General features: G+C 37.6%; 2 protein-coding genes across 2 annotated transcripts; one reads left to right on the top strand and one right to left on the bottom strand.

The window, feature by feature from the left end:
- Window positions 1-2896: 2896 nt before the first annotated feature.
- Window positions 2897-25611, bottom strand: LOC124827080 (ABC transporter D family member 1-like). Its single transcript, XM_088103382.1, has 27 exons — window positions 25281-25611; window positions 25018-25089; window positions 24501-24639; window positions 23232-23514; window positions 18407-18631; window positions 17551-17748; window positions 16959-17413; window positions 16721-16859; window positions 16554-16632; window positions 11238-11476; window positions 10831-11135; window positions 10648-10753; window positions 10398-10553; window positions 9129-9228; window positions 8950-9058; window positions 8571-8661; window positions 6785-6909; window positions 6505-6654; window positions 6340-6412; window positions 5552-5732; window positions 5315-5473; window positions 5041-5199; window positions 4707-4943; window positions 4047-4210; window positions 3836-3888; window positions 3656-3734; window positions 2897-3409 (listed from the first exon to the last, which is right to left on the bottom strand). The coding sequence occupies exons 3-27, from the start codon at window positions 24560-24562 to the stop codon at window positions 3323-3325; spliced, it is 4014 nt and encodes a 1337-aa protein (XP_087959508.1). The 5' UTR covers window positions 24563-24639; window positions 25018-25089; window positions 25281-25611; the 3' UTR covers window positions 2897-3322.
- LOC148205497 (uncharacterized) lies at window positions 11498-16528 on the top strand. The gene is made up of 2 exons (XM_088103383.1): window positions 11498-14051; window positions 14363-16528. Exons 1-2 carry the CDS (start codon window positions 13067-13069, stop codon window positions 14398-14400), a joined length of 1023 nt encoding a protein of 340 aa, XP_087959509.1. The 5' UTR covers window positions 11498-13066; the 3' UTR covers window positions 14401-16528.
- Window positions 25612-26098: the final 487 nt, after the last annotated feature.

Here is a 26098-nt window from a genome sequence, read left to right as displayed (position 1 = left end):
AAGTTTCAATATAATTTATTTTTCTAAATTTTAAATATCATGATATATCCACGATCTCTTTTCTTTACACCTATAAATCACAACTCTTATTACTATTATTTTAATAACTTTTATAACATTTAATTGCAAACATACTCTTTATTATTATTAAAATAGTCAAATCAAAAGCTATATACAATTTTTAAGGTGTCAAACTGTCATAACCCTTAAAAATCCTATGTGAGTGGAAGTCAGGTGTTAGTGAAAATCAGAAAGGGAAAGACAGGTGTGGACAGCAGAGTGGCTGATCGGTTTTTGACAGTGGTATAAAAATCAAACTTCCAAATTTTGTGTCACTTTTTCTGCATGCACCCTTCATCTTCAACCTTCTGAGTTCTTCATTTTCTCCTCCTTCTCTCTACAATCTTCTTCTTCTCTCTAAGAATTCTTATCTTTTTCTTCTTCCGATCGTCATTTAGGCAGCACCTAAATAATCTTGGTGCCAAACTCTCTCTTTTAAACTGATCAAGTGGTTGTTTGGAAGTGGTAAGTTAAACCCCTTCGTCCTTTTAGGATTTATGTATTCTTTTTTACATGCAAGCATTGTTCAGCTTACATGTATTCATCAAACTCTCCTCTGAATCTAGTTTTTGTCTTTGATTTATGATGGGTTCCTCTTCACCGAACAGAGGTTTGTAGGAGGGTATAAAGGTTCTGACAGTGTAGGCAATACTGTAGAAGCATAGCAGTTTCTGGGTTTCAAGGTAAGAGAAGCTTGTATAATTTAATTATGATTCTCTGTTCTGAATGGTTGTATGTTTGTAAGATACTTTGTTTGATTATTTGATGAATATGAAATATTCGTGCTACTGCATGTTTGGCTGTATGGGTGGATGATTGATAAATGGTGTGAACTGGGTCGAAATAGGGTTTGATCTTCAAACTGCAGTATTCTAAGTAAATTCTATAATTGTGGCTGAGCGTCATTCGTGATCGTTCGATTCTTCATGGAAGTGTAGGATCTTAACTGAATTCTCATGCTTTAGGGATTTTCAGTCAATGATTGATCGGTTATCTATTGAGTATAAGTGAAATTTAAGAGTTTGGTCAATTATTAAGTTTTCTATTTTCATTTAATAGTCAGTCTAATTAAGTACTCTACATATAATGTAAGTCTTTGACCCTATAATTATTTTCCAGTTTATAAATAAGCATTTTCGTATTTTAGTGTTTGACCAACTTATATCTGTTGTGTAATTTTAAAGTGCTTGAACCAAGCGCTCGTTTTCAGTAGCGCTCGTTCTTAGTAGAGCTCGGTCTTGAACCAAACGCTCGATCTCAATAGCGCTCGGTCTTGAACCAAGCGCTCGATCTCAGTAGTGTTCGGTCTTGAACCAAGCGCTCGATCTCAGTAGTGCTCGGTCTTGAACTAAGCGCTCGGTCTCAGTAGTATATTCCGTAAAATATATGTAGTAGGTATTAAGAGTGTTAGGCCAACCTCAATAGTGTTCGGGTCGAGTTTGTAGTATTAGGTTTAAACTCTTAGGTCTCTGATAAAAGCTTTCATCATTTTCGGTTAGGTTTAATGATATGTATTCTATAGTATTCCATAAATTATTGGAATTCTGTCTAGTAAAGACCTTTCGGTCTTGTTCTGTGGATAAGTGAAAGACCGCTCGGTCTTACACTAAGTGTTCGGTTAGATTAGTCTAAAAGGTATTCTCTCGTTCGGTCTTGCTTCTAAGATGTAAGTTATTTCTTTCATTTCTGTTCTAAGATGGGATCTGATTTTCAATGATCGGTCTGATTGTATTGATGATGAAGTATGATAGTATTTAAAATGTGATATGAATGAAATAGTATGAATATGAATGAGTATTCCAGGGAGGAATATCTCGGGATTGGTTATTGAATGGTAAAGTATGAATGTGGTCATGCTAAGCTGGCGTTTATCCTGATATTCTGTGATTACTCATTCTCAAGTAGAGAAGAGTAAATCATGTGTGAGAAGGGCAGGAGGTCTTAGTCCATAAGGTGAACTTGGGCGAGGTATAACGGACTAACCTCGGGTGGCAGCTGTTGAGGGCATCCCAGTTACTACATTACCTGGGTGTAAAAACGTCGTAGCTACACAAAATTCAGACAGTCCGAACAGTCAGAGTAAAGTGGTCGATCATTGAATGCATTGATGTATGATTATGGTTGGAAATTTATGATTGGTTGTTGCATGATTTACCTATTGATTTATATCATATTTATGTGAAATATATGTTTTACTGAATTAATTAAATTACATAAATTTACCCTACTTTCCTGTCTGTCATGTTGTTCGTCCGATTATTCTTCCTGTTGCAATGATCATCCTGTGGATGTGAGCAGAAGGAGACGAGTGTTTGCTGGAAAAGGCTTTGGAAGGAGTGGAAGTTAAAGCTAAACCATAGAAACGTTTGGTCATTAGAACTAATTTTATTTTGTATAACCGTTCGGTATAAGCCTAGTTTTGGAACCGTTCGGTCTAGCCGTTCGTTTTGTAAAGTTTAAATTCTGAAGTATTTTGTAAGACCGTTCGGCCATAAGCTCACCTCTTTTCTCTCAGACTGAACTGTAAAATTGTTAATTGTGAATATTCTATGATATGGTTGTATACTGTATTTTTGGGATGTTACACAAACTATCATTTTTTAAACTAACTAATTATAAATTGAATTGATTTTTGAAGAGTGTTAGGGAGAACCTGTCTGCCATTTCTCTTCTTTTTTACATTAACTAAAGCAACTGGTTGTAACTCTTCCTGTTATAAGCAAGATTCAGACACTTTCCCGGTTTCCATACAGGAGGGCAACACGAATGGATGAAGCAATTCAGGAGGCAAGGGAATAAAGAACATCAGAAAAAAACAGCATCAAAGATTCTGAAGTAACAAACTAGCCCGAAGAGCTTCTCTTCTTTCCTGCTGTTTTATTGATAAAACAATTTAAATGTTAATCATTACATCCAATGGCTACAACATATGAACCAATATCAACTACCTATATGAAGAGGAGGGGGTGGGGGGGAACTGTACATCACTGGTCACTATACACTGCAGAGATCATGCAATGGTCGTGTGCTCCAACTTATTACCAATTTTGGCTTTTCGGCTGCTTGTTTGTTCGTTTTCCCCCAAGTCTATCGAGTAAACATTGAATCTTGGAGAATATATATGAAAACTAAAAATACAGGTATATAGGATTGACCTTCGTTGGCAAACCTAGTCTATGCTTGCAAACAGCCAGTTTTTGCTAGACTCGACAATATTTTAAACAGTATACTGAGTCTATGCAGCAACAATGCTTTAGTGAACTCACTGCTTGATCAATCGAAGCTCCCAATTACCTTCACCATCAATCAGCCGCAATTCCACTGAATGGAATGGTATTAAAGCAGGACGCTGAGGGCAGGAACAGAGAGAGATATTTAGTTTTCATCAGATTATTACGGTTAACATGCATGCTTTAAGTTTAAGCTAGTTAACATGCATGCTTTAAGTTTAAGCTAGTTAACATGGTTTATCTACAACTAAAAAATCAAATAGTTGAGCACTGGGAGGGAAATGAGGCAAGTTCAGAAACACCTTAGTGATTGAGTAAATTCCCCCACAATTTTCTTTTTCCTCATACTTATAGAATCAACTTACTTGTGACGAAGTAACAACCGTGATTCCCATATCTTTCGCAAGTCCATACAGATGTTCTTCGACATCAACACTAGTTGCACTGTCAACATGATTTTTTTCAGAATATTAAACAAGACCAACAACGAATAAGAAGTAACAATTTCCCTGAAAAGGAAAGGGGCAAAGGAAAATCATACGTACTTGGTGCACTCGTCAAGGATACCAAATTTGGGCTTGTGAAAGAACAAGCGTGCCTTACAGAACAGAATGCACAACGTTAATAACTCGAAGAGAATATGGCAAATTATAAAAGTGTCTTCCTTCAACGAATTTAAGCATTAAAGGACGTCTGCGTGATACAAAAATATTTAAAACATTCTATCTAAAATTACAAGAAATTGGAGTTACATACCATCCCCAATCTCTGTTGTTCTCCAAGGGAAAGTGTGTCTTCCCATTTTAAAGTGGCATCCCAATTGCCTTCCTCCCTTTCTAGAAGATAATTCAATCGGACACACTCTAGGATATATTTTAACCGTGAATCTAACAAAGTTCTGGTGTCAGCATGCTTTTCACCTGAATTAGCAAAATTACAATTATCAGAGCTAAAATGAAAATGCAAAATAAAGAAAATGCACTCTTAAAAGCAGTTGAAGAGAACAAAGAAACTGTTTTTGATCTGTGAAAGGAAACAGTCCAGAGTAATTTCCCCCAAATAAAAGGTAAGCAAAAGAGAATTTTTCAACAATACAATCATTCTATTGCCCAGCCACAACCTTAGAACTTATTCTCAGCTAGTGATGATGATTTTAGTGAAAAGTAACAAAGTTGCATGTTATAAACTTTGGCGAGTCAAATACTAAAACGAGTAAGCCTTGTTCCAATGCGGAACACATTTCATTTATATGTTAACATAGTAATAGAAAGAAAGAGTACGACACACTTTAACCATTGAATAGAAAATCAAAGCGGATTTACCAACTTGCTATATAATGTATGGTCAGAAACTTCACTTTTACTCATAATGGAATTTTTAAGCCCTGCCGTGTTTCTTGCGCCAAAGATATTTTACCTTTTCCATACATTTTCAGTGCCTTAACCTCTGCCTCCTCACGGGAAAGGGGATATATAATCTGATCCCTTAGGGTTCCCAAACATGTATATGGCCGTTGAGGAACATAAAAGATGCCACAACCGGATCCAGTCTCTTGATCCTCAACCTCGGATGGTTTAGAGAGTCTTCCACTGGCTATTGGCCAGAGTCCTCTAAGAACTCTGAAAATGGAACTTTTTCCACTTCCATTCGGACCTTTTAAAAATAAGATACTTGTAAGACTAAAATTTAAATCACATTAAAATCCCCTATTCTAAAGGGACAAAGCAAATAAAATACAAACTATACTAACCAGTAACAAGTAGGCTTCTCCCACCCTCAATGTCGCATATTAATTCCCTAGCCAACATCTTTTGAGCAGGGGTTATGATATCAACTTTTGAGAAGGAAATGACATCAGTGGAATGAACATCCCTCACTGGAGGTATAGAACTAAGACTCGTGAAATCCTCTGTACGGTACAAGCTCATTAGCACACATTATGACTATTAAAGAGAGTTACTGCCATAGAAACACCAAGATATTGTTTGATATGATTAATTGTAAAACTTAATGACAATTAATACCAGATTGTGCCGCATCCAGAAGTTCTTCAAGCTCAAAAATCCTGTTAACTCCACCAGAGAGCTCTACAAACTTTCTATGCAATTCAAGAATATCACCAAAAGCTAAAAAGCTTTGAGAAACTACAGAAGCCAAAAACCTCAGTGCATGTGCCAGTTCACCTATTTGTATAGTATCGTCTGTGAGATGGGAGAGCAAGAACTATAAAGAGAGTAGATGACTCAATGCAAACATCTTACCCTGGGTGGTTATTGAAGCACGGTCTCCCTTGTGTTCCATGGCATATAACAAGCTTAAGCCCCAAGTCACATTATGTGGAAGTTGCTTAGTGATAAAATCATCCAGGATACCAAACAGCCACTTCCTTTTTAAAAGTAACTTGGAGTGAGTGAGAAGTTCCCTGAATCTAGACTCGACCATCTGCTCAAACATTAAGAGTATAATTTACAAATTGGCAATAACCAATGTTTTAATCATGTTACTGAAACTAAAGTCATCCAGATATTATCATAACATCAAAAGGAGCTAACAGAATAAATTTGATCTCTTCCTGTCAAACTGAATCCCAATTCACACTTTCCTGTATTAGAGCCTAACATCATGTAAAATTTGATCAAACACATAATCAAGTGTATGATTTAGGGTATGCTTAATCAAGAGGTGGATGATGAGAAAGCGGAAAGTTGAGACAACTGAACATGGTTGGATGGAGGCTTTGATTTTTACTCTCTATGGCTTGGTAAATGGTCATGGTGATCCCCGTCATAATGGTATAGTTGCTGCTTCATGACCAGGTAGTCAAGGTGCTACTCAGAGTGATAACTCAACCGCCTTTTATTGCTTCAAATAAGGGTAAAAATACTTTCAAACAAAGTGCCTAAATTTTGGATGGTGGATTGACGCCCTAGTTTCCTCCCACATTGTTATTGTGAAAAACATTTATTTTCATTGAAAAGTTTGCAAGTCCTCAAACATGCACACACTTTAAGAAAATAAATTCAATATTTGCTTGAGTTAGGATGCTCACAGCTTTTTCTCGATAACCGCCTCCAAAGAAAGCAACAGATTCAGCATGAGTACAAAGTCTTTCATGCATGAACCTAGAAAAGAATAAAGAGATACAGATCAGAATAACTGCACAGCACTAGTTGACGAGTACCTGGAATGTTAGCAGACAGTAGTATAAGTTTACCTAAATGTTCCTTCAAGTTGTTGTTCTTGACTTATCAAATCGCCAAATTCTGGAGTTACAGTTCTTAGAAATCCCAGACCAAGGAACATGTAAGCATAGAGTATGGCAACTCCCCTCCGACCTGTTAACAGCTTCATTCTCCAAGTGAACCTTTACAATAACAAAAGTACTTAGTAATTAAATAAAAACAAAGAGAACGCATAAAATATGTTAATTCATCATGTACTAGTAAAATACACTGTAGTAATATAGTGACTACTTTGCAAATGAAGGTGCTCACCATAAAATATCCACAGATGGCTTTACCATTCCAGTGACCAGTCCTGACAAGTCTGTTGTTAACTTCTCCAAGTCATGAGTTATCCTTTGATCAGCATCAATATTTTTGCTTGCCATGTGGAAGACCTACGAAGATATGCCAAGTAATGTGAATTTGGAACCAAGCCTGTCAAATCCTGTGCTAATTACTTTTTATTAGGGTAAATTAAGTTTTCAGTCTGTAAAAATAGGAAAACTAACAAAAAATTTCGTACTAATTTGTCCTCATAAAACTTAAAACATATTTTTGTCGTCCTTGTTGTTAACAGCACTGGACAGAAACATATCCTGGCTAACAGACGCTGCATCAACCACAAATCCTTCACCGTTCTGTGTGCCAAAATCATTCTTACATTGCTGACTTTCTTCACCACCAACTGTTTTGCAATCCTTGGGTTACTTCCTCTTTCAACTGCCATGGGAGGTCACATCAAAGGTCCTAACTTTCATTATTGTTAACCCCTGAGCGAGGTTGGTCACCAACATTGTCGTTGTTACAAGCAGAAGAAGACACTTACAATTAACTGGAAACCATTTCATAGGATCCATCTATGATTGGGTTGCAGTAATACGGGGAGGAGAGCCATGTCCTTCACGTTTCTCAAAGTGCATCCCGCATGTTAGCTTGGAAGGCATAACAGCCTCCGGCAATTTTCACAATCCTAGGGCTACTTCCTCTTTCACCTATGCCGGGAAGTCACAATGCTATTATTGTTAACCACAATCCGAGGTTGGTCACCAATATTCCACTTGGTTCGCTGTTGCAGGCAGATGAAGACACACACTCCTTTTGAAACCATAACCAAGGATCCGAAATGGGTTGAGGTAATACGGCAAGGAGAATCACATCCTTTACAATTCCCAAAGCATACCATACATGTTGCCTTCGAAGGCATAACAGCATGCGGTGGTGATGCAACTGGCTTTGTGATCCTTGGAGAAGAATCTGGCACCAACGAGCTTGCAGTTGCAATTTTTGGGAGAGAATTTGTGCCGGTTTCAAACATGACTTTCCAGCAGAAGGGAATGAAGGGAACGAGGCCAAAGTTTAAAGCAGAGAAGTAACAGTGCTCTAGCCACATGCTGGTGTCAAAGACTGGCGATGACTGACGGACTCAAATTAAAGGCCTTGCTAGTTGCAGTGACCGAGGAATTACACATGCAAGCAAAGAGGTGAAAGTTGTGAAGGATAGTGGTGGCAAGGGCGAGAGTTCGTTTTTCAGTCAACCATCATAAACAATGAAGACCACAAAAAAAATATTTATGTCATTGGGACTAATACAAGTTTAATTTATGATTTTTATTAAATTCCCTTTTTTACCCTTTTATTATATCCCTCATTCCATGAGAATGTGATTTGTGGTTAAATCTAGTTACCCACCCCCATCCAGTCACTAATACTCATCCTATAAGCCTTTTCACCCTAGAAAATTGCCAACTTTCCATGTTTGTATGAGAAGGTAAATGTTGCTATTAACTCAATTGTTAAAGACAACGTGGAACTATGAAGAGGTCAAGGAACAAAATGGAAAATTATGTTAAATTTGAAGAGGAAATAGTAGAATGTAATATAGCCATGAGATTTGAGACACGAATTTATTTCAATAAAAGGTTCCAGATATAACAATAAAACAATTTGTGACATTGATTTATCGGAAATTACTATTTATTCAAACATAGATAAAGACACACAATCTTACAGTCTTCAAAAAGTTAAATTAATGAGGCTGAAAAATGAATGAATTTACCTTGTAAAATCCATTGTTTCTTAAATAGTTCTGGAGTAGATGTTGTGTCAAACGAATCCGCCCACCAAGAGCAAGCCTCGCAGTCAAGTGTCTGTAGATAGACATACTAAATTTACTTTCTGAAAGACTCTTTTTAGGTCAACCTAAACAACCTTTTCCTCCATTCCAATGCCTTGAACTATCTACGCAACTATATAATATTTTTCATATTTTAAGTGCTATCGATAACATACAAATAATAGAATATAGAAATCAATGGTAAATGGTAATACGTCAACAATTATCCATTCCAGTAATTCATGGTACGAACAATTTAAACAGAAGTCCTTATACGATGCCCTTTAGCAAAGTTGTTTCTTGTAATGTGAATGTTAAATACCTTATAGAAGGCGCAATGAAAGAAGATGCAGCACTTTGGAGAACACTTGTACCAATTAATCGAATAAAGGAAACTTTATCCTGCTCCAAAACAAGCTTTACAGTAGTACCTGAGAACACAAATACCCAGGGCCATTATACATATGATCTCTTAACGAAAAGTCAGAGATAGCAAAATACCATTCAGTGATGCAATCCGATCTGACACCCAGGTCCTTGAAACAACAAGAATAACAACAGCAAGCAGTCGTGCTCCTTGTTTATCAAATATGGTGGGCACCTAAAAGCATGCAATAAACATGAGAAAAATACACTGATGATTAACCAATGCACAAAACACATCGAATATCAGTTTCTAGTTTCCAATCAACAATAATTGATCTACAGGACATACACAAACACATAATTCACAGTGCCATTCAACTACTTCAGGGTTTCGGACAGGGAAAAATGAAAAGAGAACCAAAGCTAAGATGTATTACTAGATTGAGAAAAACAATGCAATGCCAAACCTTATACTTTCATTTATACTTATAATTAGGTTAATACCAGTGTTATAAAAACAAGGCCGAGTAGGAATGATAATGGGATGGGGAGGATGCCAGTTTAACTATCCCTATCCCCGTCCACAAAGTAAAATCATACCTATCCCTAATCCTGATGCATAACGAGAATGAAATTTGTACCTTGTCTTATCCTGTCGGGTAATGGGTATACCTCTATACAGTTAATAGAATAAAGTTGCTATCGGTGAATTAGAAGTTAACCATCCTCCCTTTTCGGTATTGAAGCTACTTGTTAACAAAAATTATGTATTCAGTTATCCAGATATTTAAACTGTTTTATTACTTTGTATCAAAGCCAATTAAATCTTCCAAGCCCGCAGGACCCACCATCATTGTCCTGAACCTTAAAGATCATTCAATTTTAGCAAGTCAGCCTGATCTTAAGATAATTCAGATTCATTCGATCTTATTACCATTGTTAGTCAAACGTAAGACTTGCCTAAAACTAAATTGATTGATTAGACATCCTGATTTTTCATAACTTCACTAGCCAAGTTATATAATCGAAAGAATTGTAATTGCATCCATTTTACAACTAATAAAAGTCTAAAAATAAATTGCCAGTAAGCCAACCTACGTAACAATGTCACTATCAGTCCGCAACACACTAGAAATGCATGTCACTATCAATCCGCAACACACTAGAAATGCAGGTTGCAGAGATTTGGAACATTAAATTGACTGAAAAGACACAAGCAATAGATATTCAGACTAATAAATTTATCATTAACAGGGTAATATCAACACCAAAGATTTTCATAAATGTCATATCCAAAAGCATATACAATTAACCAATTATTCAATATGATGGTAAAAGTGTTCACTTACAAAATAAATATATAAAGTCAAAATCGTACATTGCATATCTACTCAAGATACTTACCAATACTTTGCACATGGCAGCTACTCTCATTGGCAGTGCCCTTGAATTACCACAAAGTTGGGGAACAGCAGATGAAGCAGTATGTTTCGTAGATGGAGATGATGCTATCACTTCTGTAATATATGATTGTGCCTTTGAATTCGAGAATGCAGAATCCTAGGCATAGGAAAAAAACAAAAAATCCTTCATTATTAATTTAAGATAATGAACTGTGAAGATACCAAAAAACAAGAATCATAAAAATCTAAACCTTTTTATGCATTGCAAATGCTCTTTGAACTGCCTTGGCATCATTCTGTCTGTTTGTCTCCAATGCCTTCATTGTATTATTTTGTAATGCGGTAGAAGAGTCCTCACTGCAGTTAAATTTGAATCTTCTAATTAATAAGAGTGTCAAAGGAAAACCGTAATCAGCGCACAGTCAATTTCCAACCTTCTATGATGAACACTCCAGCCTCCCTCACCATCTAAGGACAAAACCACATCATGGAACGCAACTAATGCTGGACGATGTGATATGGTAATACATGATGTACCCATAGCCCGAACTTTAGCACAAAATCGTTCTTCCATATCAGTTGTGACAGCACTTGTGCACTCATCAAGAATGGCAAACTTAGGCTTATGGTAGAAAAGTCTAGCCATGCCTAACCTTTGTTGCTCACCCAATGAAAGTTCATCACCCCAGTTTACCTCTTTTTCAGGTGGATATCGATCTAATAGATACTCAAGATCAACCTTGAATACATGTAAAAGTAATTCAAATGAATAATAATTATTAAAATGATATAAATATCATTAATGTGGCATTGCCAAAAAGTAGGAGTATATGAATTTCACATTTTTCAATAGCTCCACCATCCCACCATTTGTAAGTGGTTCATCCTCTTGATCGGCAGTAAGAGGATAAATTAACTGATCACGTAGTGTTCCTACAGCAGTATATGGTCTCTGTGGCACATAAAAGATTTCTTTATTAAGATCAGATCCTACTCCTGGTTTCACAATATGTCCAGATACCAAGGGCCAAAGACCTCCTAAAACCCGGAATAATGAGCTCTTTCCACTTCCATTTGGACCTTCAGCAACATAATTATAAATACGTGTCAAAAACAATTAACCATTTGAAATCTTATTTTAAAATCCAAGGATACATGTAAAACATGATCATTTCAGATTGTCAAAAGCCAAGCCAAACAGACAAGCATCATATCAATTTTGGTTTTACTTGACTCCGTAATATATAATTTTCCATCCCCCTCAAATCTACATGCTCACCAGAGTATAATGACCAACCAGGACCGAACAGTTAAACTATTTACCATCTTTGTGTTAGTTTATATTTTTTTCTTGAACAGATAGACTGAGCTAGTCGACAGATAGACTGAGCTAGTCCACGCATTAGAAGTGGTAATTTGCTCAAACTGTGAAACAAAATATTGTTAGAGAGGCATAACTGGTTCAACAATATTGCCACAAGATGCATTAAGGGAATTGAGATTTGAAAACGGGTGCATACTATCAGTGGGGCCGAGGATACAAATGCACTATCAATTACATTACAATTAATATTATTAACTTTTATTTGATTGATGCCTACAAAATCAATCATCAATGCAACCGCCTGGCTTTGTTGCTCAGGGGGAGTCATCTGGATTGGTATGTCGTCTTCGCAAATCCTTATATGGCCTAAAACAGTCTCCTCGGGCCTGGTTTGGTAAATTCAGTTGTGTTGTTCAACAATTTGGTATGTCTCGCAGTGAAGCGGATCATTCAGTGTTCTATCGCCACTCGAGTGCTGGATGTATCTACTTAATAGTGTATGTCGATGATATTGTTCTCACAGGAAGCGACTATCTTGGCATCTCTCAGATGAAACAACACCTTTGTCATCATTTTCAAACCAAAGATCTTGGCAAACTCCGGTACTTTTTGGGTATTGAAGTAGCACAATCCAATGATGGTATTGTCATATCTCAGAGGAAGTATGCGTTAGACATCTTGGAGGAAACAGGGTTAATGAACTGTAAATCTGTTGAGACACCTATGGACCCTAACATCAAACTCCTACCAAATCAGGGGGAGCCTTTCTCAGATCCTAAACGGTACAGAAGACTAGTTGGTAAATTAAACTATCTTACTGTTACGCGTCCTGACATTTCCTTCGCAGTTAGTGTGGTGAGTCAATTTCTAAACTCCCCATATGAAGACCATTGGGATGCAGTTGTTCGCATACTGAAGTATATTAAAAGATCACCTGGAAAAGGTTTGCTATATGGTATCTAGAGCACAGGAATAGTTCCAGTCAACTCCACGGTCTCCGGCACCCATCACTGCCGCTGTCGCTGCCGTCGCCGCTGCCGCCATCGCCGCCGCCGCCGTCGCCACCGCTGCCGCCGTCGCCGGAGTTCCACAATCGACCGGCGACCACACCATCGGAATTGTCTCGGCCGGGCGACCACCGTCGTACGAAGATCGCGGCGAACGGACCTCCCACGCGCCTCCACGCGCCGCCGCAAGAGTCGCCGCTGCCGCCGCGCGTGCCGGCGCGTCGCCGGAGCTTTCCGCTGCCGATCAGCACCGCCGTGATCGCCTCCTCGCTCTCTTTCTGGATCTGTGGTCGTTGCGTCAATCGGAGCACTTTGAATTTTTAGGGTTTCTCCCTCTCTATGGCGTCTTCCTCGTCTACAAATACCTCTATTGGTGGCTCATCTTCTGATCCTTCAATATATACCAATTATGTGAATGTACACTTGTCCATTGACAAGTTAGATGGCACAAATTATGCAACATGGGCGTCCGACATCAAACTTTGGTTGAAGAGTCAAGGGTACTTAGATCATCTTACTCAAAATGTGACTACTGCTCCCATAGATGACACTTCCCGCTGGATGAAAATTGATGCTCAGTTATGCATTGTTATAAAGTCCACCATTCACTCCTCCCTGAAACAAATGTTTCGATCCTATGAAACATGTTCAGAAGTATGGGCACAAGCGAAGTTGTTATACACAAATGACACTCAGCGTCTTTATGGTGTTTGTCAGGACCTATTAACTGTTATTGGTCCGCGCAATCCTGGTCCTATGGCAGAATATTTGGGTAAAATTCATGCCCTTCTTCATGACTTTAATGATATATTACCTCCTGCTTCCACTCCTGCTGAAGAATTGGAACAACGATCAAAGTTCTTCATGTTGTTGGCACTATACGGACTCTCTGATGATGTTTCTCATGTCCGTGATCAAATTTTGGGTTCTCCTGTCATACCCAACTTTACTTCTACTTGTTCTGCTCTTTTGCGTATACCGAGCAAACCCGTCACTGAGACATCCCCTCATACTGATGATTCCTCTGTTATGGCTGCTCAACGTGATGATCGAAGTCGGTCTCGCAAGCCAAGTAAAGGACGTCCAAAATGTGACCATTGTGGCAAGTTAGGCCACAAAATTGATAGATGTTATGCTCTCCATGGACGTCCTCCTCGACCTGTAGCAATGGCAAATTCTGATCCACCTCCCCGATCACCGTCTGCAGACCATCCTACTTCATCTAATATCGTAGACAAACCTGCAATCTTTAACGAATTTCTCAAATGGTATGAGGATCATCAGCACTCTGGTTCCACTACATCTGCATCTGTTGCACGTACAGGTACACCTTTTGTTGGTCTAACTCACTCCCTCGGACCTTGGGTCCTTGACTCAGGCGCCACCGATCATATCACTGGTAACAAGTCCTTGTTTTCTTCCTTGTCATGTCCAAATAATTTACCCTCAGTAACAATGGCTGATGGGTCTAGAGTCTCATCTCATGGTATTGGTACTGTTAATATTTTTCCATCCATATCCATTGATCATGTACTTTATGTCCCTGGGTCTCCCTTCAACTTATTGTCCATTAGTCGTTTAACTCGTACTCTTAATTGTGTTATTTCATTTACTAAAGATTCTGTTTGGTTGCAGGACCGGAGTTCGAAACACATGATTGGCACAGGATGTGAGTCTCATGGCCTTTATCATCTCCGCCCTTCTCCACATGTTGGCGTTGTCATGGAGTCACCATCCCTTCTTCATGCTCAGTTCGGTCATCCCAGTCTTGCCAAACTACAACAACTTGTCCCGAGGTTGTCCACATTATCAAGTTTGTCGTGTGAGTCTTGTCAGTTAGGGAAGCATACTCGTAGTTCCTTTCCTCGTAGTGTCTCACAACGGACGTCGTCTCCTTTTTCATTGGTTCATTCTGACATTTGGGGACCTAGTCGTGTTAAGTCCATTTTAGGTTTTCAATATTTTGTTACCTTTATTGATGACTATTCCAGATGTACTTGGTTGTTTTTAATGAAGAATCGTTCTGAGTTGTTTTCTATTTTTCAATCTTTTTTCAATGAAATAAAAACACAGTTTGGGGTTTCTATTTGAAATTTACGTAGTGATAATGGCCGTGAATACCTTTCTCAACCGTTTAAACAGTTTATGGCTTCTCATGGCCTTCTTCACCAAACCTCATGTGCTTATACCCCTCAACAAAATGGGGTGGCTGAGCGCAAGAATAGACACCTTATTGAAACAACTCGTACACTTCTTATTCATGGTCAAGTACCCTCACGGTTTTGTGGGGATGAGTTAGGCCTCAAGTCCACTTCTAACATGGTATCAGAGCTATGGTTAGAGCCTATCCTAGCATTATTGGTTGTTTGTTGGGCATATTGTTCCACCCATTATCGGGCCGCTATTGGACCACCCATTAATGTCTAATCTCACGCTCGAGATGTATATACCTCGGCGTGAGGGGGGTGTGTTGGAAGTCCCACATCGACTAGAGATAAGGCCAAATTAAAGTATATAAGTGGGTGCAGACCTCACCTTACAAGCCGGTTTTGTGGGGATGAGTTAGGCCTCAAGTCCACTTCTAACACCCCTCAAATCTACATGCTCACCAGAGTATAATGACCAACCAGGACCGAACAGTTAAACTATTTACCATCTTTGTGTTAGTTTATATTTTTTTTCTTGAACAGATAGACTGAGCTAGTCGACAGATAGACTGAGCTAGTCCACACATTAGAAGTGGTAATTTGCTCAAACTGTGAAACAAAATATTGTTAGAGAGGCATAACTGGTTCAACAATATTGCCACAAGATGCATTAAGGGAATTGAGATTTGAAAACGGGTGCATACTATCAGTGGGGCCGAGGATACAAATGCACTATCAATTACATTACAATTAATATTATTAACTTTTATTTGATTGATGCCTACAAAATCAATCATCAATGCAAAACCTTTTACTAAAAACTAAAACTAAGCAACATTTATAAATCAGTGACCTTAATTAAATCAATTGATAATCAAAGTGGTAAATAATATTTCTGCAAAGTTTACAATTAATTTTAGCTTCAAACGTCAATTGTATGGCCTTGTTTGATTTATAAATTCAAAATTAACAGTCCTAAAATAACAAAAATAACCTAGAAGACTACAGTTGGAAAATATAGCATTCTAGTAATCATCAACCGTGGTAACCTCTATGAAGCTGCTAAAGAAAAGTCACAAGTACCACAAGGCAGTGGCCGAAGTGAATTTCTAGGAGAATGCACAAGGTAAAAGTGGGTAATAGATGATAACAGGTAAAAATAATGTTTGTGGGTTATACTCTCAGAACAACTTTCCAACCAGCAACTACCAAGCCTTATCCCAATAAAAGGGAATACTAAATTTTTATTTCCAACTATTCTACATTTAACAAGATTTTACAATGCCACCCACATAAATTGCATGAAACACTGTTGAGAAACAATATAGATTGAATATAATGTATCTCTGATGCAGAACCTGGTTGGATGCATTAATCTAGGCGCTTGCCAAAAAATTGAAAGGAAACAAGCCAAAAGTTTCAGCTACATTACATCCAGTGCCAATAGTGCACAACCCTAGCCATATTTCCCGTCATGTGGATACTATAAATGCATGTAAGAAAAATTAGGCCCCAGAAATGAATGAATAATTAACCCTAGCCCCCCAAATAACATGTAAGAGAATGATTATTGCAACAAAGGAAAAGAAGGGGTAATGAATTAACATCAATTGACAAAGTTGATTCAACCACCCAAAAATCGCAAAATCAGAAGCACCCACCAAGCAGAGAGTTCATACCTGTAATCAAAAGATTTGATCCTGGCTCAACCTTGAGAGTTAGATCATCCACTAATACATTACCATTAGGGGTCACAACCTGAAGTTCGGGAGCATCATCACAATCACGATATAAAAAACATAAAGAGAAGTAAAAATTCATAAATAGTTCGGCAGAGTTCACTAGCCTTGACACCATAAAATCCAACGTAGTTAGCTTCACTTATGCAATTTCTACTTCCTTGTCTTTGCAGTGAAAAGTTCTCATTCTCCAAGCTTAACTCTCTTGATATGGCCATTAACTCATGAATACGATCAGCATAACCACTGTAAAACATACAAATAACTAAAGTATATATACAAACAAAATGAACCCTAGAAAGGCATGTCCTCTAATATAAGGGACATATGACCAATCAAATATACCTGAGTCGGTTCAGCCGTCTTGCACTAATGGAAAGAGTTCCTAGAGATTGAAAAAGGGAAATAATGACACTAGTATGATATCTCAGATTGCTTAGCATCTCTGCACGCCCTAAAGTTGAACTGTCAGGCCTTAGATGGCCAGAAAAGAAAGGTTCAATAATCAAAATAACAGCAACAGTAGCACCAAGGTACTTCAATAAAAAATCCTGAATCATGCCAAACCACCAATGGTCATGTAGCACTCTCTTAATGTGTCTAAATAAGGTCCTAAACTTCTGTTGAATATGAGCTTCTTCTCTCCTCTCTCCACCATAAAATGCTATACTTTCTGAGTGAGTCCTTAACCGTGAGTGAAGCTGCCGATACTCTCCTTCCAATTCCTGCTCTCTGGACATAAGTTTACCAAAAGCAGGAGAAAAGTTTCTGATTGTAGCCCCAGCTCCGAGTACATAGGCCTGCACAGGAAACAGAATTTATTGAAACGACTTAAATTCACATCAATAGGTTCCAGCCATCAGAAACTCAACAAAAAATTAAGAACCATAGCAGCAAGTGAGAAATCTGTGAAACAGTACACTTTAACTAGATTTACCAATATCCAGAAGATATATTTAGGGCTTGCATATGAACAAAGCCGCCAAGAGTATAGCAGGCCATCAGTCACCGCAGTTAGGTCATCCTGTATAATCTCACTTAACTCTGAACAGAACCTTGGAACATCACTGGCAATTCTTTGCTCTGGATTAGTTATCCGACCATCAACATGTGATATTTTGTAATACACCATGTTCTGAAATAAAAGTAAATTTAAACAAACGTTCACATAAAAACTAAGTAGAACACTATAACATGTCATTAAGGAGGCATGGCAATTACCAAAAATATATTGAATTGTGCATGGGATGGTGATTGACATACTTGCAATTAAAAAAGGAAACAAAGTATTTGATTCTGGATAGATCAAACAATTGTTCAAAGCAACAAGGGGGTTAGCTTGATACTTTTTCCTTCACAACTTCGAAATTAACTTGCACATAATACAAGATGTGGAAAACAATCTAAATGCTATAGTCAGGACATGTCTGAGATCCAAAGCAATGCCCAAACCAAGAACAACTGAACCAGAAGACCCATTTTCCCTTTTTCTTAATTAAATTTCCAAAGCCTTGTACCCAGCAGGTTAAGAGTTTGTAACATTTATTGTCCTCTTTAAGCAGTATATGGAATTAAGGACACAACAGAACTTAAGGCTAACAGGAAAATTCTGGAAGCATTACATATTCAAATTCCATACATTTAGAATAAAGAAGAAAAAGCGGACTAGAGTTACAAACAGGTTAAAACTACTAACAAGCATGGTAGCAAGGCAGGAGGAATGCACAAATAGATTACAAGCTCAAAACAGACAATCAAATATAGATAGTTTCTACATACAATTCAACATCTACCTTAAAGTAGTGAGAATGGATAAGTGTAGTCAATATTTTCCGGAAGTGCAGACTCAAAGTCCCAGTAATGTACTTTGATGTAGACTGCATAGTTGATGAGAGGAAACACAAAACAATATTCTCTGTAATTAATCGCAAAAACATCGGCACACGTCGAAGAAAGGCAGCACGAAATAGGAAGCCTTGTACTTTTGCTAGCCTGTTGCTTAAAGTGGTTCGCAGCACCTGCAAATAAAATTCAAATGTTATCAGCTAAGAGTTGTTATTATTTATTTCTGGTGACTCAACCAACACATTTGTTAATCTGACATTCAATGATTTATTTTCATACAAACTTGAACAGTATATTGTAGATTTCATATTCAAATAAAAGATTCCATCTCTTTTTTCTGAAGTTAATGTCACAGTCTACTGTGTTCACAAGCTGACACTCCTTCAGCCATGCAAGCACAAGTTACATTCTAATGTAATTCTGTTAGCAGACTTGAATAAGCATGAGCAATAAAAAAGTCAAATTGTATTTAAGAACAGAACTAAGACCACAACTATAGTTATAGTCATTTGATTAATTATATACATGTATGATAATTTACCTTCTAAACCGCACAGAAACCAGAGGGGTGTAACTCTAGCTTTTGGAGAAGTGAAAGAGTTTCAATCTTAGTAATAATCATGGTGACAGAATCCAAGAGAATTATAAAACTAGAAGAAAGTGATTCAAAGCATTACATCTTTCTATATCGGAACTATCAAGTAACGAAGATACCAAAAGGCAGTTAGCCAGACAAAAGGCCAAAGCTTTTTGAATTAATCTTTGTACACCAAAACAGGAAATACATTATTACAAGCTTACCCTAAGAAAAAAATGAACAGAAACTTAAGCCCAATGAAATATTAAGGAAAAAAATGAAGCTTTAGTGATTAAGCAACAAATGGCGAAAAGATGGAAGAGTTATTCTTGCATTGAATGAGGCTTGGCATTTTTAGAGGAAGTATTGAAGAAGGTGGCCTTTAGTAAAGCAATTCAACCAAATAATATACTATCAACTAAAGTTTAGAACTGTTGTTTTAATTTCATTTTATTTTGTGGTTTAAAATTGTTTAGGGTAGAAACTTGCCTTATGTATGAGAATGAACACTTAACACCTATTTACAAGAACAAATCAGAAAACCATATGATTGATAATGACCATATTTTGTAAAGAAAAATTAATTATTTCACATTAATGCATAACAAAATGAGTAGATGATTACCACAATCTGCTAAAAGATACTTGTAGTCATAGCTAAAAAAAAATTCCATACCTTTCCCTCCCCCGTACTAAAACATACTCTTTCCCATATAAATATCTCAATGACATCCTAGCCTATGTTATAATTTATATTGAAACGGTTATTCTAATTTTTTGTGAAAAAATAAAGCATCATATTTTGTATTGTTGTCTGTTAGGTTCCTAAATGGGGAACCTAATCAAGAACTCTCTTCCTCGCAAAAAAAGACACAGAAAGAAGGAAACTGAATTCTATTCACAGTAAGAATCACTGTACAGAATGGAAACCGAGGCTTAACCCTCGTCACAGGTCAATACCTGTCAACAAATCAATTCATCAAAAAGTCCCTTCTAACTATACAGTCAATCTATTTATACCGTCCTCTCCCTTCTACCCTACTCCCCTTTCCCCTTACTCTATATCCTAACAATACACCCCCTGCAGAACAACCTTGTCCTCAAGGTTGGAATCGGGAAGCTTGAGCCGATCGCATTGTGATATGGTCTGATCATAGGAAGGAACCCGCTGCTACTACCTGCACTCAAAAGTTTCACTACTTTTTACATCATCATTTTCAATTGGGATTCCATTAGCAGTGGCAATAAACTGAATCCCACGTTGTGCAATTGTGCTTGCAGCCATTGCTTCATGTTTTGTACCAATCTCATCAATTACCATAACTTGTGGCATGTGATTTTCAATTGCTTCTATCGATACCTGCAACTTCAAGTCTGGGGGTTTGGGTGGTGGTCGAAATAAGAGACTGAATTTATGGGACGCGCCACAGTCCATCAAAATTAAAACTCGTTTTCCCTCAATTTCTCCTTGCAATTTCATCTTTTTGGGTTGTGTCAGGCCCCCAGCAGAAAACGCAGAAAGCTTCATCTGCATCTGAGCCAACTCTGTCTCTGCCTCTGTTCCATCTTCCTCCTCGTCCTCAACCATCATCAACATCCTCAAACTTCTTTCTGGGCATTGATGACCTGGGCCGAAAGCCCCTCCACACCTGAAACAACTTTCCTCCTTCCTACGTTTCGCAAACGGTGAGTAGGGTAAATTCCCATAATTTCTCCCTCTGTTATCGAAGTTTGACTTCGCAAGCCCACTCGCCTGTGTCACCTCCTTGCGCACCGACCCACTATTCTCCGCTGGCCTCGTTCGGTTCTGGGTTTGTCGACTGGGTTCAACCCGCGATGCCACCCCGCTCGGTCTACTCCAATTCGTCAGGTTTCTTCCCATTCCTCCTCCTCCAGTCTTCGCTCCTCCGTTAAGTTCCTCCCCATCCCGTGCGATTGGCATCGCAGCCATCAATTCCTGAGGATCGAGAAGACGCACCTTGTTGCGTATCGGTTCTTGCAACCCAGCCTCCACATCCCTTGAGATCCGCTTCGCTACCATCACTTCCTGCGAGTCATACGGTTGGACTTGGTTCCGAATGTCCTCTTGCAATCCCACCAGAAAATATCCTGACAGCTGCTCGTCCGATACCCTCTTCGTTTGTCCTGCCAATTTCTTGAAGTCTCGTACATACTCGTCTACCGTCCCCGTCTGTTTCAACAAACGCTCAACAATTGTTCCAAACCTTATCACCATAGCTTTCTTCAGTCCTTCCCAAGAAGGATTCTTGGCTTTAACCTTCCAGGCTTGGATCCAATAGCCAGCACTTCCCTCCATGCTACTGTATGTCCGGCGCACTTTTTCTTCCTCTATCACCCCTTGGGTCTCAAAAACTGTCTCCGCCCTAGCAATCCATCCCATAGGATCAAACCCTTCGAAAGTGGGTAATTCTACCCTTGTCCTCCAACTGGGTTGCCCTTCATGGCGTTCACCCCTTGCCTCTCCCACTTCCTCCTCTTGCCTCCTTTTGTTCTCGTTGACGGAGGCTTGGCTGTCGTCCGACTGTTGGCCCTCCTGGTCGCTGGTTCGCCCACTCAACCTTTTCATAATTTCTTGCAAATCTTGGCGTATTGCTGCGTAATCTTGGCGTATTGCTGCCATGTTCATTCTCAGTTCGCGGGTCCTCCTCTCCACGGTATCGTTTCTTCCTTCCATGCCTCCACCCTTTCTTGATTACTTCTTGATCTATCAATCCCCTCCCAAGCGAATCCGGCAGTCCCCTCCTAAGCGGAGCAGCTTCTTGATCCTTCACCCCCACTTTGATCCGGCAGGTCGGACCAAATTGTTAGGTTCCTAAATGGGGAACCTAATCAAAAACTCTCTTCCTCGCAGAAAAAGACACAGAAAGAAGGAAACTGAATTCTATTCACAGTAAGAATCACTGTACAGAATGGAAACCGAGGCTTAACCCTCGTCACAGGTCAATACCTATCAACAAATCAATTCATCAAAAAGTCCCTTCTAACTATACAGTCAATCTATTTATACCGTCCTCTCCCTTCTACCCTACTCCCCTTTCCCCTTACTCTATATCCTAACATTGTCATATCTCAGGTAAGTTGTATTTCAACATATTAGCCGGTAAAACTTTAAGAAAAAAAAAAAACAGAGGATACTCAATGGATATGTACTGCACGCTGAACATATATGCATACAACACTAGTACTTCACCAGTGCTGGAGTATTTGAGCTTCACAGTTTGATTAGTGTTTGTAGCATTCTTTATATACCTTCTCTTGATAAAGCCTATTTAGATATTTCAAAAAAATATAACCCTCAGCATTCCAATTAATTCTTTTCCAATATCGAAATATAGAGAGCACTTTCATGTACCCTTTTATTGATTACACCTTCAGTAATTTCTATGAACCAACAAGCTCCCCCATTCCCTTCAAAGTGGAGAAGTAAAAACTAAATAAATTTGTAATTGTCCTTGTCAATTCATAAGCATAGTGTCTGTTATCTTGTCTTTGTTGTAAATAAGGGATTATTAGGATTAAAATATCCCTAGAATCTACGTGTTCATTTGAGCAGATGTTATTTCCTTTTTGAAGAGAATGTGATTGTCACAAATAGTGGAGTTGACAATGTATTATCATGATTTTAATTAATAAAATATTTATTTTCTCCCTCTTATTATTCGAGTGTCTTCATAAGATTTCAAAGCAATGTCTTTATGCCAGTGTACGTTAGAATAAGTTTCTTATTTATATTTTTAGTTTTAAACTAACAATTTAAATAAGAAAATCATCACATCCAATCATATAATGAAACAGAAAAATATAAAGAACATTTTCAACTGCAGTCATAATTCCATTATATACAGAGCACACAAGAGTTCAATCCCTCCTGATGATCCATTCCAGCAGAAGACCCATATCTTCCGATTAAAGGTATGCACCTCATGAAACTTCATATTAGTCCAAAACATGAATGATAGCTTGAACTAAAAAGTATTTTGATTAATATGTTTCATCTACATAGTGAGTATACATGAGACGTTCACAATGATGTCTCCCAAAGTCAGGCAATTAATATCAAAGATAAGTTGACAGAACAAAATATCACAACAAATACATAAAAACATCATGCCATTTTACACTGAAATCTTAAAGATAATCACAAAGCATAATTACCCATAACAAAATAGACTTACCACTATACAAACTAAAGCTAAAAGGTTCTTTGCACCTAATTGGCCCATCTCAGATAGAAGAATTGCAGCAAGCACTTGAAGTGACTTCATCCCTCCTTTTTTCTGTTTACCTTTCGGTGCAGAAGTTATTTTCCTAACCTCCTCCTCCTTTGGGAGTTCTCTATCATTATTCTGCTCACCAGAATCGCCTAATAAATCATGTCTATTAACTCTAATCCTTGATTGCACATATGCCGCAGTTCCACCAGCAACTAATATACCAGTTGCAAGTAGCAGAGTTTTTCTGTTGTAGTGCACAAGGAAAACGAATCAACTAGATAATAAGTTACATGCAAAACTAGTTCAACATTGTAATGATTTTATTAATACCACTCAACAAACAAAATAGTATATAAATGCTACTATTAATATGAAGATGCAAGGCTATGATTGAGGAGGAAAAATACTTATCTATCAGATAAGTGTATGTAGCAATGTTAGCCACAAGGAGCAGAAACCTTAGAGAAATAAATTTTAAATGATAAGATCAATAAAGAAAGAAGAAATTTTTTACCAATTATTCTATCAAGATAAGTTTTGTTGTTTTCCTGGTCCCAGTTAATTCTAATGATATGTCTTTAAGCATAAGTTTCACGTGGAAAATAATACCCAAAGAATGCAAGTCTCAGGGTCAACCATTTTACTTATAATGAAATTATTGGTAATTACCAATTTATACTTAATAGTACATGTTTCTAAGGATTTAAACCCGTGTAGAATTAGAAGTCTTGAGATTCAACCATAGGGACTTTTTTATGTAGCACAATTATAGTTTTTGCCATTGTTGCAAAGATATTACAGTCGCACTTAGCCAATTACAATTTCGGAAAAACCTTTATATTTCACAAAATTGTAGATAAATTCAGGCAATGTAAAAGCAACTAGGATCACAATGCGTTTAGAAAAAAAGACGAAATAAAAAACCATAAACTTTGACGTTACTACTGCAATTACAGTTTCAGACCTGACTGTAAAACCTCAGCAATACTTAATGGGTCAAAATTCTGAACTTTGAGCGTTATGTGCTGTATTTCTGATGATGAGAATGTGATCGAATACGCTCATTGAGCATAAAACAGAGTTTATTTTTTGATAGAGTAAATAAAAATAGCTTATAAAAGGATAAACTTGATGCAGACTCGATGGGCAAACAAATTAAGCTGCAAGTCAACGTCAACTCAGATTGAACTTACTCATCACCAAAAACATTCAAAGAAAAAGGTAATATACCTCCTCGAAGCCAGAAAACCCTGGCCATGCTGGGTTAGTTGGAAGAGTTGAAGGGAAGACATGGCCAAAGATCAACCTCTCTTTTACCAACAAATAAACTCGTCACAATTGCTCCTCGAACCTTGGGGAGCAACAAAATCTAACCAGAATTAAAATTCACAGAGAAAAAAAAAAGACAGATCAGTAGCCAGAACTGTGGGAAATTTTAATCTCAACGCATATTGGCATGCTTTAGATGCACCATACTCAGTGAGCAAGGTGCTTCAGTTCAAGATACCAAATAATGACCTCATCACATCAAGAGGATGACTATATAACAACAACCATACCAAATTTCTTTTATTTAAATCCAATATCTCTCATTATTAAGTGTAATTAAGCTAAACAAAATACACGCTAACAAGTTTTCTTGCAGTCAAAATATCTCATACATTTTTTTTTTATCATAAAAGATAAAACACTCCATTTGTCCGCAGTAGTAGATCCCAAAAATGTAAAATCCCTAACAGAAGCTAACCTCCAAGGTCGTAAACGCTAACCATGTTCCTCCTATCCAACGCGCCTAAAGCTTCGAAATAGAAGATATTCGCTACAAAACAGAACATTATAGTTCAACAACAGCAAGCATATTCGATTGTTGGCGAAAGTGCTTTCTCTGCGGCAATCAGAATAACGTATCCGATTCTGAAGTAACATGAATAAAGACCGCAAAAGCTAATCCGAAGTCTTACTGAATAGAGAAATCGTTTTTCACAGAAATGGAATACAAACGAAACAAACCTAATATAGACATGATTGGAAATCAATCCTCATTCGATGGCTGAAGGTGGGAACGAACGCAGAGGTATTGAATAGAGAAGAAGGTTTTAAGAAGCACGCGCTGGGTTGTGCCAATTGCATATATTAGATATCTGGTGTGGTCAATTATAAAATACTAACACATAACCGGAGAGAAGAAGACAAGACAAGGAGTTGATGAGATATGTGAGATAGTTTGAGGGCTTATAGTGTGAAACACAGCACACGAACGTGTTCCACACGGGTGGTCTTCTTCTCTACCATGGCCTCTCACAAATCGGGTCGGGTTTGATTTCACCTTTGGCTACTAAGCTCGTACTTCCTGTGAATTTTATTAAGAAATTATACAGACACACACTCGCGCGTGTGGTTTCACTGTAATCAATTTAATGAAATCTAGTTGAGAGTCCAGGGATATTTTCTTCATATATAATTTAAAGAAAGAAATAATTTTTATAAATTTAAAATACATATTAAAAAATTGAGTAAAATTTTAGAAATTATTTTATGCCTAAATTAATATTAATTTATAAAATGAAATTATTTGTTATTTTTAGAGATATTTATTATAAATGTTAAATTAATTAATGTAAATTATTTTAAAATAATTTACTTAACATTTTTTTACTGTGACGCAATATAGGAATATTTATCAAGTTTTTTACCTCGAGTTTTAAATTATTACGTGACTATTAAGTATATGGATCTCATTCCATATTTGTAATGTCTTTTCGCGTTGTATTAATTCCATATTTGTATTGTCCGTTTTAAAATCTGAGATTTTGTTATGATTTTATTTT

The sequence above is a fragment of the Vigna umbellata genome, chromosome 1, assembly GCF_029865625.1.
Source record: "Vigna umbellata cultivar VRB3 chromosome 1, Vumbellata_1.0, whole genome shotgun sequence".
In the NCBI taxonomy this organism is placed as follows: Eukaryota; Viridiplantae; Streptophyta; class Magnoliopsida; order Fabales; family Fabaceae; genus Vigna; species Vigna umbellata.
The sequence above is the reverse complement of the archived record's forward strand: the minus strand, read 5'-3'. Positions and strand labels throughout refer to the sequence as shown.

Bases quoted from the DNA above. Each gene is read 5' to 3' on its own strand.
- LOC148205497 (XM_088103383.1), top strand. From the start codon at position 13,067: ATGGCGTCTTCCTCGTCTACAAATACCTCTATTGGTGGCTCATCTTCT. The intron at 14,052-14,362 runs GTACACCTTTTG...GTTTGGTTGCAG, and splicing joins TGCATCTGTTGCACGTACAG to GACCGGAGTTCGAAACACAT.
- LOC124827080 (XM_088103382.1), bottom strand. From the start codon at position 24,562: ATGTCTTCCCTTCAACTCTTCCAACTAACCCAGCATGGCCAGGGTTTT. The intron at 8,662-8,949 runs GTATTTAACATT...GTCTATCTACAG, and splicing joins TTCATTGCGCCTTCTATAAG to ACACTTGACTGCGAGGCTTG. The intron at 6,655-6,784 runs GTGAGCACCTTC...GTTATTGTAAAG, and splicing joins CCATCTGTGGATATTTTATG to GTTCACTTGGAGAATGAAGC.